The sequence below is a fragment of the Mesoplodon densirostris genome, chromosome 10 (genome assembly GCF_025265405.1).
Source record: "Mesoplodon densirostris isolate mMesDen1 chromosome 10, mMesDen1 primary haplotype, whole genome shotgun sequence".
Taxonomy (NCBI): domain Eukaryota; kingdom Metazoa; phylum Chordata; class Mammalia; order Artiodactyla; family Ziphiidae; genus Mesoplodon; species Mesoplodon densirostris.
In genome coordinates, this window is record NC_082670.1 from 21,037,162 (window position 1) to 21,055,089 (window position 17,928).

Sequence of the window (17,928 nt, forward strand, 5' to 3'; positions counted from 1 at the left end):
TGGGTTTATCTTTGGGCTTTCTATCTTGTTCCATTGATCTGTTTCTGGTTTTGTGCCAGTACCATATTGTCTTGATTACTGTAGCTTTGTAGTATACTCTGAAGTCAGGGAGTCTGATTCCTTCAGCTCCGTTTTTTTCCCTCAAGACTGCTTTGGTTATTTGGAGTCTTTTGTGTCTCCATACAAATTTTAAGATTTTTTGTTCTAGTTCTGTAAAAAAATGCCACTGGTAATTTGATAGGGATGGCGTTGAATCTGTAGATTGCTTTGGGTAGTATAGCCATTTTCACAATATTGATTCTTCCCATCCAAGACCATGGTATATCTATCCATCTGTTTGTGTCATCTCTGATTTCTTTCATCAGTGTCTTATAGTTTTCTGAGTACAGGTCTTTTACCTCCTTAGGTAGGTTTATTCCTAGGTATTTTTGTTACAGTGGTGAATGGGATTGTTTCCTTAATTTCTCTTTCAAATTTTTCATCATTAGTGTATAGGAATGCAAAAGATTTCTGTGCATTAATTTTGTATCCTGCAACTTTACCAAATTCATTGATTAGCTCTAGTAGTTTTCTGGTGACATCTTTTTTTTTTCTTTTTAACATCTTTATTGGAGTATAATTGCTTTACAATGGTGTGTTAGTTTCTGCTTTATAACAAAGTGAATCAGCTATACATATATCCCCATATCTCCTCCCTCTTGCATCTCCCTCCCACCCTCCCTATCCCACCACTCTAGGTGGTCACAAAGCACCAAGCTGATCTCTCTGTGCTATGTGGCTGCTTCCCACTAGCTATCTATTTTACATTTGGTAGAGTATGTATGTCCATGCCTCTGGTGGCATCTTTAAGATTCTCTATGTGTAGTATCATGTCATCTGCAAACAGTGACAGTTTTACTTGTTCTTTTCCAGTTTGTATTCCTTTTATTTCTATATCTTCTCTGATTGCCATGGCTAGGACTTCCAAAACTATGTTGAATAATAGTGATGAGACTGGACATCCTTGTCTTGTTCCTGGTCTTAGAGGAAATGCTTTCAGTTTTCCACCATTGAGAATGATGTTTGCTGTGGGTTTGTCATATATGGCCTTTATTATGTCGAGGTAGGTCCCCTCTTGTGTCCACTTTCTGTAGCGCTCTTATCATAAATGGGTGTTGAATTTTTTCTAAAGCTTTTTTCTGCATCTATTGAGATGATCATATGGTTTTTATTCTTCAATTTGTTAATATGGTGTATCACATTGATTGATTTGCGTATTTTGAAGAATCCTTGCATCCCTGGGATAAATCCCACTTGATCATGGTGTATGATCCTTTTAATGTGTTGTTGGATTCTGTTTGCTAGTATTTTGTTGAGGATTTTTGCGTGTATATTCATCAGTGATATTGGTCTGTAATTTTCTTTTTTTGTAGTATCTTTGTCTGGTTTTGGTATCAGGGTGATGGTGGCCTCGTAGATGAGTTTGGAAGTGTTCCTTCCTTTGTAATTTTTTGGAAGAGTTTGAGAAGGACGGGTGTTAGCTCTTCTCTAAATGTTTGATAGAATTCACCTGTGAAGCCATCTGGTCCTGAACTTTTGTTTGTTGGTAGATATTTAATCACAGTTTCAATTTCATTACTTGTGATTGGTCTATTCATATTTTCTGTTTCTTCCTTTTCAGTCTTGGAAGGTTATACCTTTCTAAGAATTTGTCCATTTCTTCCAGGTTGTCCATTTTATTGGCATAGAGTTGCTTGTAATAGTCTCTTATGATGTAAAGCCCATTCTTTCTCTATATCAGGTTTCACTACATCTCCACCCAGACATGGAAATTCTTTTCTAATTGTCAGATAGGCTGTAGTTAACATGGGAATAATCTCCCCCTGCACTGACTCAAGCTACATCCTGGAGATGATGTGTCGAGAACGGGATTCAGGGCGGGAGACAGGGCATTTGGGCTTGTCTCTGTCCCTAACTAACAGGTTTGTACATGTCTCTGTAGGTCTCAGTTTTTTATCCCTATAGATCACTTTCAGAGCTGTATTCTTTGAGGCCAGTTACAATGACTTATTTTATTTATTTTTTATTTATTTTTTTTTTTTGCTGTACGCGGGCCTCTCACTGCTGTGGCCTCTCCCGTTGCGGAGCACAGGCTCCGGACACACAGGCTCCGCGGCCATGGCTCGCGGGCCCAGCCGCTCCACGGCATGTGGGATCTTCCGGGATCGGGGCACGAACCCTAGTCCCCTGCATCGGCAGGCGGACTCTCAACCACTGCGCCACCAGGGAAGCCCATGACTTATTTTATATTAATGTGTGCTGTAGGCTTAGCACTTGATAGGTAATCTCCAATTCTTACACAAGGACAAATACTGTCTCCAAGTTAGAGGTGTGGATACTGCAGCCTGGAGATTTAAAGGAACTTGGCTGTGACCAGTCTGCTCACAAAATGCCAAAGCTGGGATTTTGTTGTCTCCAAAGCTCATGTTCTTGCCATCCTACCACGCTGCCTCAACCTTCTCATACCCTCATGGCGGATCATGCTTACAGGTGCAGATGGTGCCATAAACCAGTTTTTATCAAACTCTCAAAATCTGGACCCACAGAAGAAATGCATTTTATATTGATTTTGAGAAGCACCCCCCCCCCCATGTGTGCACACAGTCTTGTGCACACACACACGCATGCATGTGTGCCATGAGCACACTGATATCTCTGAAACAGAAGTTTCATGAAACAATGCTCTGGTTTCTATTTGTAATGCACTTGATTTTCTTTTCACTTCCAGTTCAGTCTATTTTATTAATATGCTTGTTAAACTCTCCTGAACTGATTTAACCAGCCACCAATGGGCTGCAGCCCTCAGTTTGAAAATTATGTGCATACCTGGATTTCTCAGTATAATCACTCCAAATCTTTTTTCTCCTTCTCTCCCTGTTTGTCGTGGAATGTAATGAAGAATATCTCTCAATCTGATTATTTATGTAACAGTATTAAATCTAAGCCAATTCCCCTACCATATGCCACCCATACTTCTGCACAGTGGAGGAATATTTCATAAATTTCCTCTGAGAGCAGGAAAGAAAATGTGAACTTTTTTTCATTTGATGAAAATGATAATTAACAAAAGGTGAAGAATAAGGAGGTGACATTTGTACCTCCTTGGCTTGAGAAGATGGGGATCTAAGGGGCCCCCTTGTAGGCTGACAAATTGAAATAGTGTAGGTTGGGTAGGGACCACAGCATGAGAATTGTGATAAAAATGAGTGAAACTTACTTCATGTTCCAGCTCTGCCGTATAGCTGGTTAACTAATATTACCACTGAACTTGTCCAAGAACATGTGTTTGTTGGACTCCTTTATGTGCCAGGTCTCGTTCTGTGTATCTGTGTTATCTCAGTAGGCGTATTGTCTCCATGTTTTTACAGGTCGGGTGATGAAGGCATGGAGAAGCTAAGTAACCTGCCCCAGGTCACACATCTAGTAGTGAGTGGTCTAGTGGGGGTTCATACCCAGGCTTTCTGCCTCTGGAGCCCGTGGTCTTTGTCATTAAGCCGTAACTGTTACGTGTCTTTCCTTTCAAGTAATTCTCTGTGGTCTTTATTGGGTGCCGTGCCCAGGATGGGGTTCTCGCTTCTGGGTTTTGAATCTTGAGAGGAATCATACCTGGAAGAAAAGTGGCTGGTGTCCATTCACTTCATCAGGGCAGCCAGAAGGGACTCCCCACTAGTTCTTGCTTCTCAAATCTGTAGAGTTGATTTGGTTTCTGTCCCTCTTGAGCTCTGGTTTTTAATGAAAAACATTAAAAAAAATTTGTTATGAGAGCCACCCATTTCCTTTAAAAAATTTATTTGTGCTTAAATTCCATTGTTTGGAAAAAAAAAAAAAGCAAGCCCTGATAAATGCAGACAATTGTTTGACCCTTCCTGGTCTGTTTCCGCATCTATAAAATAAAGGAATTAGATACGCCTATCTCCGGATTGCTTTTAACTTTGTGATTTTTTGCTAGAGTTAGGTTCTGGTGACTCATGACTTGTTCAAGAAGAGACGGGATGGCCTTGTGTTAGGGAAGCAGGAGAAGTTCTGTTAGCTGGGTTAACGTGATCTTTACATTCATGTTGTATTTTTCTGTATTCTTTGAATGACTGTGATTCTACTGTTGGTGAATTCATTTAAACCATAAATATGACAGTGATGAATAGCAGAGGTCCCTTTCCAAGCGTGCCCCATGCAGACCCATGAGACCCCAATGCTGAGAGGTCTGGGCAGAAACTCTGCCCCACGTAAGTGCCTTAACCTGACCTTCCTGGACCTGTGGGGCTGGTTCTAGGTGTTGGGCTCATCTTTACTCTTAGCCTAAGAGGTGGTCCCATTCCAGGGATTATGGTCACGCCATTATTCTGCCTTTAAAAATATGTTATCGGGCTTCCCTGGTGGCGCAGTGGTTGAGAGTCCGCCTGCCGATGCAGGGGACACGGGTTCGTGCCCCGGTCTGGGAAGATCCCGCATGCCATGGAACAGCTGGGCCCGTGAGCCATGGCCGCTGAGCCTGTGCATCTGGAGCCTGTGCTCCGCAACGGGAGAGGCCACAACAGTGAGAGGCCCGCATACCACAAAAAAAAAAAAAAAAAAAAAAAGTTATCATCATAGAATCAATGCAGCTGGTTCCAGAGTTTTGTTTTGGCCAGTGCTTTGAAAAGAAGATCTGAAATGTTAGTGACATCAAGAAGAATTGATGATGTTTGGAAGTAGCCACATGTTCATCCATGGAGAAAAATTAGAAACATTTGTTTTCTTTCATGCTTTGATAAAACCTTACAATTTGCAATAAAAGGACTGCAGGAAGAATGAAGCTATTGTGTCTGACAAGCTGTATGTAAACATTCCATTTCTGCATAATGGCATAAATAACCAGGTGAAAAGAAATGGATTTACACAGGTGTTAGAGTACAAAGACTTCCCCCGAAACTAGATATCAGAAGACAAAAAACAAACTCCAGTGACTTCCTTGCCCCCCCTATTGAGGGAGCATCTGTCCTTCCGGGGAGCAGGGGCCCAAGAAGGAATTAATTCCTCTCAGCAAATATTTACTGGCGATTTGCTATTCTTGGCAGTCCATGCAAAGCAAAGAGAAGAGGGGTCCTAGAACTGGGACATTTCTACAGTGGGCCTGAGTCATGACCCAGAGTGTAGCAAGGTAAGTTAGACACCTATTCCAACCCCCTTATTTTACACTTGGGTGAATTGAGGTCCACAGAGATAGTAACTTGCTCAGAGTCAGGTCACTTGGCCAGCTAGAGGCCAAACCCAGGCTAAATCCAATAACTCTGTTCTTAGTGTAATACTATAATGGACATGTATAATATTATTATAATATTGTAATATAAATAATAACAAACACTAGCACTTTCCATATGCTGGCACTTTCTGTATATTCTTCTCAGCACTTTACCTATGTTCACTTATTGACACACATTAACTTATTTAACCCTCATGGCTCCATGAGGTGTACCTTGTTGCTCCCATTTTACAGAAGAGGAAACTGAGCCACTGAGAAGATTAAGTAGTTTGCCCCAAGTCACACAGATAGTAAATAGTGAAGCTTGGAAGCCCAGGCAACCCGACCCCAGAGTTTGTCCTCGAAACCACTATGCAAGGGGTCAGCAAACCTTTACTTTCTGTAAAGGACCAGATAGTAAATATTTTCGGCTTTGTGAGGCATAAAAATCTCTGTTGCATCTGCTCAGCTCTGCCTTCATAGTGTGAAAGCAGCTGGAGATGATCCATTAAACATGGTTGGGGCTGTGTCCCAGTAAAACTTTATTTATAAAAAACAGGTGGGGCTGGATTTGTAGTTCTCAGGGCCTGCGCTGGAGTATGTTGCCTCCTAGTGTGGTGATCCGTTTTATAAGGGATTTGGGGGCAGAAATTGCACTAAGACGATGTGTTGTTTTGTATTCCTTTTGGGTGAAGTGTCGTGCTTTGGCCAGAGAGGGTGAAGGTCATCAGAGCTGTGTGCAGTGGGTTGTTACGAGGCTCAGAGCCAGAGGGGCTTTTTATTCTTCCTCAACTTTATGGGTGACCTTGCACAAGTCCCTTAGCATCTGTCACTCATAACTCTTCACAGTGGCGCTAACAGTCCTCGCCACCTGCCCGTCTCCCGCTCCAAAGCTTGTGTCTTGGATTAATGAAATCTGGGGGTTTGGAAGAGGGGAAACGTATTAAATGGCACTCATCATTTAGTTTGCTTGCAAATTAGAGAGCGTTTGGGTGGTATAAGACCATTGGTTGAATTTTTCCTTGAAGAGCCCAGTTTTACAGGAAAGGCGTTTTTGGTAATGTGCAGGAGAGAATGTGGATTTAGGGGCCGTGAATTTATGGATTGCCTGTGCAGCGGCAGGCTTTAGGTAATGGAGTCCTATAAGAGGGTGAAACAGATACTTTTGTTTTTAGTAAGTGTGCCATGAGAGGGTTCCATGGCCGACCTCGTTTTGTATCATTTCCATAGGGAAATTTAGGCTTCTCTGCTAAGCTATGAGTCTTAACAGTAGGGAGGATTTTTTATAAATGTTTCCAAGTGAAATTTTGAAGTTAAAAGTTGAACCAAGAAGCCTCAAAGGGAACCAGGCTGCTGCTTGCATTTCAATGAAAGGGAGAGGAAATTCATTATAGAGGTTGAAAATGTGGTTTGCATGCTAAGACTCTTCTGGAAGAATGGGCCTCGCAGAGGAGGTGGGAGGGAAGTTCTAGCTTGCCCTTTGTGGTTAAGGTTCCTTGGCTCAGCACATATACTCCTTCTAATACCCTCCACCCCCCCCCCCCACCCCCCGTTTTTTTAACTCTGCAAGAAAATTCTTCTCCTTCAAGGTTAAAGGTACATATATTGAACTGAAAATGCCAGCCTAGGAGATGTCTCAGAATCGTTGTTTCTGTTTTGCTGCTGTTTGTTTTGTTCTGTTGACAAAAACCATTATTTAAAAATTCAATAGATGTTCATCTTACTTTGGGAATCTAAATTTAAGATGCTCTCACACCAATTATTTTGATGTATTCAGCAGAGACGTCTGGGTGCTGGGCTAGGGCTTTATCTACGTTTGTATTTTACTTAAAACAATAGTATTAGATTAGTCCTGCAGAGCAGTATTATTCTTGTTCTACAGGTGAGCAAACTGAGAAGTTAACTAACTCTGTCAGCGTTAAACAGCTAGAAAGCGGCAGAGCCAGAATTGAAATGAAGATGTGGTCACCCTGCAAGGAAGAGGCTTGCTATCCCTAGCACCAAGGTAGTGCACACTACCAGGAAACACTTCCTGATAAATCAAAGAGGAGTTTTCCTGTGCGATTTCCCCCCTCACCTGCTAGAAGCCGTGTGTGTGTGTGTAAGACCTCCAAGGCCACAAATCCTAGGGCATCTTGGCCCCAAACAGGAAAGCTAGGAGACTGAGTTCTTTGGGATTCCCAGCATGAATGTAGCCCCATTTATTGGCCCAGTTTGGGTTGATAAAACAAAAAGCACAATTCTTGGAATGGTAGCATTCATAGTTTTGCACACTTGCTTCAAAACATTGCTATGCTCTTGTGCTCACAAGTGGGCATGGTGTTGGGAAAGGCTGGGTCAGCATTGGAGAATTTCATCCCTTCAGCTCCATCCCCTTCAAGGCTTTCTAAGAACAGTCCTCATGCCTCTGGGGATCTGAGCTGATCACCAGAAATGGGGACCAGCCAGCACAGAGCTTCTGCCTTCAAAGCCTGGGTGTATCTCTTTTCAAACAAATGATTTGGGCCTGCGTCCACCTTCTGAAGGACACTGTGTACTTAGGCGGCCTTTAAAATATTTCTAAAGAAAGGGAGTTGGCATGCAGGGCCACAGACTGTGAGCGCTTTTGTTGCCAGAGTGAAAGCAGAAGTGATCATTAGAACCTCATGTATCTACATATGGTCAAGAGATTGCTCTTTACTCAAAAGGTGAATCCGTGTGAACACCCTGGGCTTTTTTTCTCTCTTTTAAAAAATATATTGGGGGCTTCCCTGGTGGCGCAGTGGTTGAGAGAGTCTCCCTGCCGATGCAGGGGACACGGGTTCGTGCCCCGGTCCGGGAAGATCCCACATGCCTTGGAGCGGCTGGGCCCGTGAGCCATGGCCGCTGAGCCTGCGCATCCGGAGCCTGTGCTCTGCAATGGGAGAGGCCACAACAGTGAGAGGCCCGCGTACCGCAAAAAAAAAAAAAAAGAAAAAAAAATATTGAGCCAGTTAATACCTTGTCAGTGGCCCCTAAAAACCCCCTGGTGACTTTCCAGGAGAGGACAGATCAAGAGAAGTCAGGTAGGTCACCTGATGCCTTGGCTGCTTGTGGGAGACGTTATTCTCCAAAACGTGACACTTGTAAGTGGGCGGAAAGGCCAGCCTGCACCTCGTGCTGGAGATTGCTGCCGTGTGTCAGTTATGTGGGTGCCTGTTTTGAGATTAGTTTTTCGTAACTAGATTCACCCAGGGGACCTTGTAATCACTTAATTACTGATGTGCTCGTTGTATAATAATGTCAAAAGGTGTCTTGTCATTTTTATTCCATGGTTTTTTCAAGTTTCTCTGTGACTATGTTCCAAATCAAATACTCTGAGAACGCAGTATTTCTTCTGTGATGGGTGCCTGTCGTTTTGCAATGGGTGTAAATAAGATACAAGCTCTCAGTGATTAGCAGAGAGAAAGCACTGGGGCATGGGGGCAGAGTGAAGGGGGTGGGGAGCCAGAGGAGGGAAAAGAGAATGAGAAGATGGCTTGGGGCTTGGTGGGGATAGTGGAGGCCGTAGCAGAGAGAAGGGATTGGAGGGAGGGGTGGGGAACAGGCAAGGAGAGACACAGGTAAGCTGAGAGATACACATGTAGAATCAAGTAGACAGATCCAAATAGAGACTCACAGAGATTAACCCGTGATCAGAGACAGACAGAGACAGACAGATAGACACTGGTCTGGACAGACAGTAGAGACTGGTCCTCGTTCTTATGATATGCAAATATCCATCATCTTATTGATGACACTTTTACCTGTTTGCTTCTTTCTGGCTTTAAAGCTCTATGACTCATCTGTGTTTGCATGTGTGCAGACTATTGAGGAAGCTGGTTCTTGGACAGGTGAGATTCGAGAGCCCTTATAAGTAATTAGCACAGTCTCTGGGGCCAGACCATCTGGGTTCGAATCCCAGCTCTGCCACCTACTTGCTAGGTGACGTGGGCAAGTAATATACTCTCTGTGTGTCTCAGTTTCTTCTTCTTAAAATGAGGTTAATAATAGTATCTAGCCCATAGGCTGCTGTGGGGATTAAAGGAGATGATGTATGCAAACCTATGAGAACATGGTACCCAACATGTATTGGCTGGTATTACTACTATGCTTGTAAAATGATCCTGGATGTTGTAGGACCAATTTTCCTTTGAGGGAATGTTCACAGAGCTAAACATATTTTTCTGACTACTGAAGAGGCTACGTGTTCCTGTCTGGGGCTTTTGGCATTGACCCTTATTGCTCTTTGAGGAGAGAGTGAAAAGGAAATACATGGGAATAAGGAGTTGCCTCTTCTAGTCCAGCTCCGGCACAAACTATCTACGAGATGAGTTTCTTTGGATCTGCTCTCAGATTATAAACTCTAAGGGGGTCTTTCACTAGGTGATTGATATTGAGTCCTTTCTGGCATGTGAGTTTTATGATTTGACTCTTATTTTACGTCGGTGTAAAGGTTTTGTGGACTTAAGATTCTTGAAAAATCAGCAATTGATCATACAAGTACCCCTGGAAGAAAGAAACGTGTGTGCTGCCATTGTACCATTGACGCTTGAAAAGCATGAGTTTGAACTGCATAGATCCACTTTTATGCAGATATTTTTCAGTAGTAAAGACTATAGTACTTACTAGATGGCCTGTGGTTGGTTGAATCCTCAGATGTGGCCGAACTGTGGGTATGGAGGACCCACTCTAAGTTATATGCAGACTAAGCCCCAAGTTGGTCAAGGGTCAACCATAGGTAAAGAGGTGAGGAGTCTGGCTTCCTACAGCCATGCTGATCATCACGACTGTCAGCATTATTTCCTTCTTTTTCTTTTTTCCTTTTCCCCTGGAGGAGGAGCAGTGTTTGAAAGGGTGCCACGTCAGGATGTGCTGTGGAATGGAATATTATTCAGCGGTAAAACAGAATGAAATTGGCAGCAATGTGGATGGACCTAGAGAATATTATGCTTTAGTGAAATAAGTCAGACAGACAAAGACAAATGCTGAATGATACCACTTAGATGTGGAATCTAAAAAGTAATACAAATGAATGTATATGCAAAACAGAAACCAATTCACAGATATAGAAAGCAAACTTGTGGTTACCAAAGAGGAGAGGGAAGTGGGGAGGGACAAATTAGGGGTATGAGATTCGCAGATACAAATTACTGTATATAAAATAGATAAGCAACAAGTATATACTGTATAGTACAGGGAGTTACACTCACTATCTTGTGATAATCTGTAATGGAATATAATCTGCAAAAATACTGAATCACTCTGCTGCACACCTGAAACTAACACAATATTGTGGATCAACTAAACTTCAATTAAAAAAAATGTGAGGGCCTCCCTGGTGGCGCAGTGGTTGAGAGTCTGCCTGCCGATGCAGGGGACACAGGTTCGTGCCCCAGTCCGGGAAGATCCCACATGCCGCGGAGCGGCTGGTCCCGTGAGCCATGGCTGCTGAGCCTGCGCGTCCGGAGCCTGTGCTCCGCAACGGGAGAGGCCACAACAGTGAGAGGCCCGCGTACCGCAAAAAAAAAAAAAAGTGCTGTGGGACAAGGTCTTAGTTCAGAGAAGGCAAATTTTTCATCCTTTAAGATGAGCCCTGATCTTGTAATTTAGTCACAGATAACCTGTTTGCCAGACCTAAGCAAATGAGAACACCGGCCACGCCTGTCTCTGGCCCCCTTTTAACTCCCTTTCTATTGCTGTCAGGCCTCTTCTGACTGTCTGATGCTCACCACTGAACCCTGTGTGTCTCACGCAACAAAACTGCCTACTGCCTTTTCCCCAAAGGCAGCCAAACTCGACTTCCCTGGGTACTACTGTCTTAGTCAAGCCTTGGCTAGTGCAGATGACTTGAAAAATTTAGCTCTCCAGGCCATTCTTGGATTTGACAAGAGAATCTTTTAAACTACTGGAATGTTGAGGAAGATGCTATTTGAGCTGGGAGCTTTGTGAATCCCTTCCCAGTCACAGGTGGCCCTGGGCTCTCACCCTTCTACCCCAAATCTAACTGAACTGCCAGGGGCTAGAGACCAGGAGGCAAGATTGGGTTAGAACGTGTAAAGGTAGCCTAATGGTGAAGAGCATAGGCTTTGGAGTTGACAGACGTGAACCCTACTCCTGCCCTTGGGTTATATCACAGAATCTGTTTATTCATCTGTAAACTGGGGGTAATAATGATAGAGAATATGGTTGTTGGGAAGATTAAATGAATCAGTGTATCCAAGGATGCCATTTATGGCACACAGGGAACACTTGATATATGGTAGCTACTACTCAGGGCTGGCTTCACGGGCATGTGACCTGTACAGGCACACAGGGCACTGCTCTCAGAAGGGCCCTAACGCTTGGGTAAATGCTTTCTGTCACTGTCTTTAAAATTCTTCATAATTTTTGAACAAAGGGCCCTGCAGTTTTTGTAGCCAGTCCTGCTACTCCTGGGCTACAGTTGACCTGCACTCACTCATCTGACCCCACTTCTTGTTGTTGTTGTTTTTTGCGGTACGCAGGCCTCTCACTGCCGTGGCCTCTCCCGTTGCGGAGCACAGGCTCTGGACATGCAGGCCCAGCGGCCATGGCCCACGGGCCCAGCCACTCCACGGCATGAGGGATCCTCCCAGACTGGGGCACGAACCCACGTCCCCTGCATCGACAGGCGGATGCTCAACCACTGCGCCACCAGGGAAGCCCTGACCCCACTTCTTACATGCCTCTCCCCTCTCTATTGCCTGTTGCTTTCCCCTGTCTCTGAAGGCCTGCCTGAACCTCTGGGTTGCAGAGTGGCACGTTTAGACATTAAGGTTGGTAGACTGGGATCTCTGCTCCAGGTGTGAACTAGGAGTTCAGCCTAGTTCTGGCCCCTTTGTATTCACAAGGCCCCCTGCTGGGCAAGAGGTGCCTATAGGCATATGGGACCCCATGGGCTATCTATATGTTCTTAGCTGAGAACTGGAATTGATAAATGTTCTCTCTAGGACTGAGAGAGGCATAGCTGAGAAGCAAAGTTGGGGTTGACTTCTTGGGAGAATAGCCTGTTTGGCTGCCTGTGCGTTACGTAAATGTTATCAGTTAGTGGACAGAGAACAGGAGGCAGGAGGGCAAACGTGGGTGGCAGTTGTAATTTGGAAAGTGTGAATGAGTACTTGGCTTCGTCATTAAGTTTGTTGTTGATATAGTGAGGCTCCTCCTATGGGTAAGATATCTGTATTTTAATATCTCAGACACCTGTCTTGCTTACTCAACTGGAGTAATCTGTGGCTCCTTTGGGCTGCTGACTGGTTGCTCGTCTTGAGATTTTGCAGGTGATTTGTTTGATACGGCCCTTCATACGGTGATTCTTAGAGTACAGCTAATAATCCTACAAGGCCAACAAGCTGTCCCAGGTCACTTATTCTTCTTACATGTCAGGAACCAAGCCTCTCAAGGCTTCAGTATCATTAAAGGCCTGCAGGTCACACCAAAGCCCACCAGCTCACTTTTCTGTACTTATACTGATGTGGCTGCTTCTGTCTTACAGGTGCTGACATCATGCCGAGCCTTCCTTGTCACAGCACGAATCCCCACCAAGGTAAGTGTTGATGAGTTTCCTCCTTCCAACACACACACACACACACACACACACTGCAAAACGCACTCGCTTCTCAATTGCGTAGACTTATGATTTAGGCCAATGTGTCCAGAGTTCTCTTTGCACAACCATATTTTCCTTCCTTCTCCCCAGAAGGCACCTAAACGTTTCCTCCTTTGTTCCCTCTCTGTGTGAAAGGCATCCCAAGAAAAGTGGCGAAGCACTTCATGCTCCATATCCCCGAGGCTTGTAGATTTCAGTTATTTTTCTCTCTCAACTGGGGCAAGGTTTACACTTTCTTCAAGTCTAGTTCTTATTTCTTTGGGTCCAGTAACGGCCCATTTTTCTAAGGCTTTGACACGTGGGAAATAACCTTCATAACTCTACAGAGTGCATTACCGGGAACGTAGCCACCTAGCCCTCTTTCATGGGCAGACTCTGGTGTTGCCTATAAAAAATAACACGGTGCCACTTGGTTCTTTAAAAGATCTAACATTTTGCATAAGATGTCCTTCGTTATAGGGTGCAAATTAACATTTGAACTGATAGCTCATGAATTAGGCATCATAATTGCTTCTTTTATTTTCTTTATGGTAACAGAAAGGTGTTGACTGATTTTATAGGATATGAACTCACCTGCTCACAAACCCAGGAAAATGGGGAAGGTTTGGGGGACACGTTCAGCCTTTTGCTCCTATGTTTGCGCTGCTGTGTTATTTGCTCATTTTCTCAGTCCTTTCTTGCTTCTTAAAATTCAACATTTAGCCACTGTCTTGTGAATACCTACTTATGTGCTGGACACGGTGCTGTAATGCAGTGGACCTGGTAGGACTGACAAACTAATGATTTGCATGATCTTTGTTGAACTTTGAGAAGGTACCAACCCACTGTTTGCTAATCAAAGGCCCATACTGCCTTTTTTCTTTCTGATCATACAAATGCTAAATTTTATAAAGTTTCTCCGAGGAATGAGACTTTATATTATCCCACCCCTTTTGATAATATAAAGTGAGTCTTTATGTTTATAATGTGTTATAAGTGAAATCAGTCATTATATAAATGGTGTTGGACTAAATTACCTATATGCTAAAGTACCTGAAGGCAGGATAGAAGGAAGTGTGAACCATTATCCCACTGGTGAAAAATTAATTGCGGAAGGAAATTTTATGGGCTTGAGAAAATAGTCAAGCAGCCTATTGAGTAGAAGGCTCCTGAAGATACGTTTACCCTAATTCAAAATGTTTGGACACAGCAGAAGGTGTATTACCTCTTGGGAAGTCATCTGCCTCCCTTCTGTTGCCCCTTCCTTGCTCTGCCTGAAGGAAGGCCCAGCTTCATCCCAAGATGTATATAACATCTCACATCGGCCTGGCTAGGGTAGTTTGGACATTGGTTCTGATTTCTGATATTGTCAGCATCACAAATAAAGGCACATCTTTTTCCAAAGTGACCTACCTGCAGAAGGCTGGTTTTCATGTGTCACAGTGCACCTTGGCTAAGAAGCAGAACCGGTGTCAATGACATTTTTCTGGGGAAATAATTGTATCCAGAACAGTAGTGTACAACAGCCCCGATTTTCACATAGGCTTCCTCTCTTTTCTTTGGGGGCTGATTAATTAAACATTTTCTTCTTTTGTCCTTTTATTGTTAAATGTACCACATACGCAGTCAAATGCACAAAATAGAAACGTGTATCACCATGATTAATTGCAAAGCAGATACCTCTGCAGTCACACGCAGATGAAGAAATAGAACTTTGCTATTCCCTCCAGAAGGGGGGATGAGGGGGGCGGGTGATGGTCAAATCAGGGAAGGGTCTACAGAGAAGCTGGGCTGGAGGATGAGCCTGCGTCAACCAGGCAGATAAAGGGGTCTCCTGCTGGTCAGAGGTTTAGCAGTTTGCAAGAGCATAGTGTGTTTGGGGAGCTGAGATGTGGGCCCAGGACTGAGCAGGAGGCTGTGGAGGGAGGGAAATTGGTCAGAAAGATGGTCAGTCGTGACATGGGTTGCTGCATTTGGAACAGTTGGAGTTCCCGCAGGAGCATCACATTATCACATTTAGATTTGCTCTGTTGCCTGTTGGGTGGGGACTGTCTTGTTGAGGGTAGAGGTGGGCCTTGGATGATTCCTTCCTCTTACCTAACTGATCACTTGTATCTGTGGTTCTCTCTTTTTTTTTTTTTTTTGCGGTATGTGGGCCTCTCACTGTTGTGGCCTCTCCCGTTGCGGAGCACAGGCTCCAGATGCTCAGGCCCAGCGGCCATGGCTCACGGGCCCAGCCACTCCGCGGCATATGGGATCCTCCCAGACCGGGGCACGAACCCGTATCCCCTGCATTGGCAGGCGGACTCTTAACCACTGCGCCACCAGGGAGGCCCTGTGGTTCTCTCTTAAAGATGTCTTCAGGTCTTCCTGCAGCCTGCCTGTGTCTCAGCTTCCTAACTAGTCCCCCCTGCCCCCTCCTGCCCAGTGACATTCTTTAAACTGTCTTCCGGGTGGGCTGGAGTCAGGAGGGTCAGTGGCCTGTTTAACAAAGGCCTGTTAAGAAGAGCCATGGGTGAGATGAGAGAATGGCTTGAAGCTTGCTGTGATGTCAGTCAGTGTGTCTCCATGACTCCCCTCCTCACCGTTGATAAGAGCCAGGGCTCCGATGAATCGCATACTCAGCCTGTCCGCCCTTACTCGTCCCTGAAACTGTGCAGGGTCTACTTCTCGTTTCTGTCTTGCGCTTGTTCTTTGAATGCCTCTATGCCTTTGCAAATTCTTTTTCTTCTGCCTGGATTTCCCTTTTCACTCCTTCTTTGTTTGACACACTTGAAGTCATTCTTCAGGGCCTAGCTGGAATGTCTCAGTGCTTTCCTGGTTCCCTGGCACTTTGCTTCTTCCAGGGACAGCACTGAGGTGTGCAGCAGAACCATCTTAACTGACCTCCAACTAACCTCCCCCAGCCAAATTGACCAAAGCTGCCCATGCTAGTCCTGATATACTGACTGCATCTTCATAGCCGCTAGGTTATAAGAGAGTGTAGCTGTTTACACCTGTTCCCACCAGTTGTATGAGATGCCCACCAAGGGTCAGTGGTTTGCTTCCAAACCTATTCATAGCAGTTATAATTACAATAGTAAATTTTTAAAAAGATATTTTACGTATCAATGAAATAGGCTGCCAAAGGAGAGAGTATCTGTGAAATACTGAATGTTGGTAGAATAATTCACTTAAAAAAATTACTGTCTTGTTAAGGACCGGACAACTGTTAAAGGCTGGGGCGTTGGGGAACATAATAATCTAGAGAACTTATGCCCTCACATTGCTCTCCCAGTGTCTTCAAGCTCTTACTCCATTTTAAAGTGCTTCAGTTGCAAGTTGTGTGCCCTGCATTTACGGGTGTGGTCCACAGAGGAAATGCCACTGGAGGGCCAGACAATGGGACTTGACTCAAAGAAGAAAATTTGGCACTATGTCCAAGGCTAGCAGATGAAAATATGTTTATAAGTTTTAATTTGAAATAAACGAAGGTAGAGAGGTACTGTGTTTAGAAAATGACTCCCTGCTTGAAATGACTTTTCAAAATCCACGAAGTATAGATCTTGATAAGTAAGAAGACGTCCACTCTAATGGAATGTTTAAAATGTGCCCCCGAGGTTGCATGTAACCATGGGAGGACAAGATAAATGTCTCATTCCTCTTTGCAGTCCTGGCACACAGTAGGCCTTCCATAAATTCTACTGGTTGGCTGTGTGAATGACGAAAGAATGAATTATCTTTCTACCTCCAGCCCTCATCACCATACTGGGGATTCAGGGGTTCTCTGTTCTAAAATTTATCCGACCAAATGTGTAAAGGTACAACATAGCACCAGCAGGCAGAACTAAGGGTCCTATGGGTTTGGTTCTGAATGGGTTCTTTTTCCATTACATTGCTAGTTTTTTTAAAAAATAAATTTATTAATTTAATTTATTTATTTTTGGCTGCGTTGGGCCTTCGTTGCTGTGCATGGGCTTTCTCTAGTTGTGGAGAGCGGGCTTCTCATTGCGGTGGCTTCTCTTGTTGCGGAGCATGGGCTCTAGGCGTGTGGGCTTCAGTAGTTGTGGCACGTGGGCTCAGTAGTTGTGGCTCACAGGCTCTACAGCACAGGCTCAGTAGTTGCAGCGCACGGGCTTAGTTGCCCCATGGCATGTGGGATCTTCCCGGACCAGGGCTCGAACCCGTGTCCCTTGCATTGGCAGGTGGATTCTTAACCACTGAGCCACCAGGGAAGTCCCCACATTTCTAGTTTTAAGGCGAGAGGGTAAAATAAACGGATCCAACTCAGTTCTTTGTCTTTAGTACCAGGCCCTGTGACTGTTTGTACTGAGATGAGAGACTGAAAAACTGGGAGAAAGATTAGTGGCTATTTTCCAGGAAAAATAGGCAAAGAGTGTGAGACTAGAGGTATCTTGAAGAAAAAGAAATGCTGATTACAGGAGAAGCGAGGAAGGGGCACTTGTTTTTAAAATGGAAAAGAAATAAATCATCATTTATGTACATGCACAGAGAGAGAGAGAAGACTTTTATTTAACTATGTGTTTCATTGAAACACAGATTAAGATTCCTAAATATTCTTTTAAATCCATTCAAAATATGAACCTAATGAAAGACAATGGAAGGAATGATGACTCCAGTAAGTGGTCAGAGGGTAACCCAAAGAGGTAAGGGTTTAGAGAGAAGGAAAAACAAACACTGTCTCTATCCTGATCTGATTTGCTGAAGCAACATCTTGAAATAAGAGGAAAACAAGTCCATTTAGATGGCTCCCTTCATATATTCATTTCTCAGTAAATAAATACTGGAGTAGAAGTACAGAAACTTTCCATTGGGTTTGTCCTTGGATGAAATTTAAAAAGTCAGACTTGGAGTTTCCTTTCAGCCCTTTGGGAAAGTGAATAATGCTTTTCCTGAAATATGATAGATCAAGGTCATGTTGTATTGAATGTATGGAGATATTAAACCAGCCTACCTTCAGAAGATGCCCAATGTTTTGTTTGCACTGGACTGTTTCTAATTGTAGCATTTTTACTTTGAATTATAGGTTTTAAAACCCTCATTACAGGTCTTTATTTCCCCCTCCTCC

At 44.0% G+C, this 17,928-nt stretch overlaps 1 protein-coding gene across 3 annotated transcripts in view; it reads left to right on the forward strand.

Annotated features, from left to right (window-relative positions):
• CARMIL1 (capping protein regulator and myosin 1 linker 1) overlaps nucleotides 1–17,928 on the forward strand; it is a 317,490-nt gene that overhangs the window by 109,510 nt on the left and 190,052 nt on the right. For all 3 annotated transcript variants that reach the window (XM_060109371.1, XM_060109372.1, XM_060109373.1), the window contains exon 3: nucleotides 12,768–12,818. In XM_060109371.1, the coding sequence (XP_059965354.1) occupies nucleotides 12,768–12,818 (51 nt within the window). The remainder of the gene's footprint in view (nucleotides 1–12,767; nucleotides 12,819–17,928) is intronic.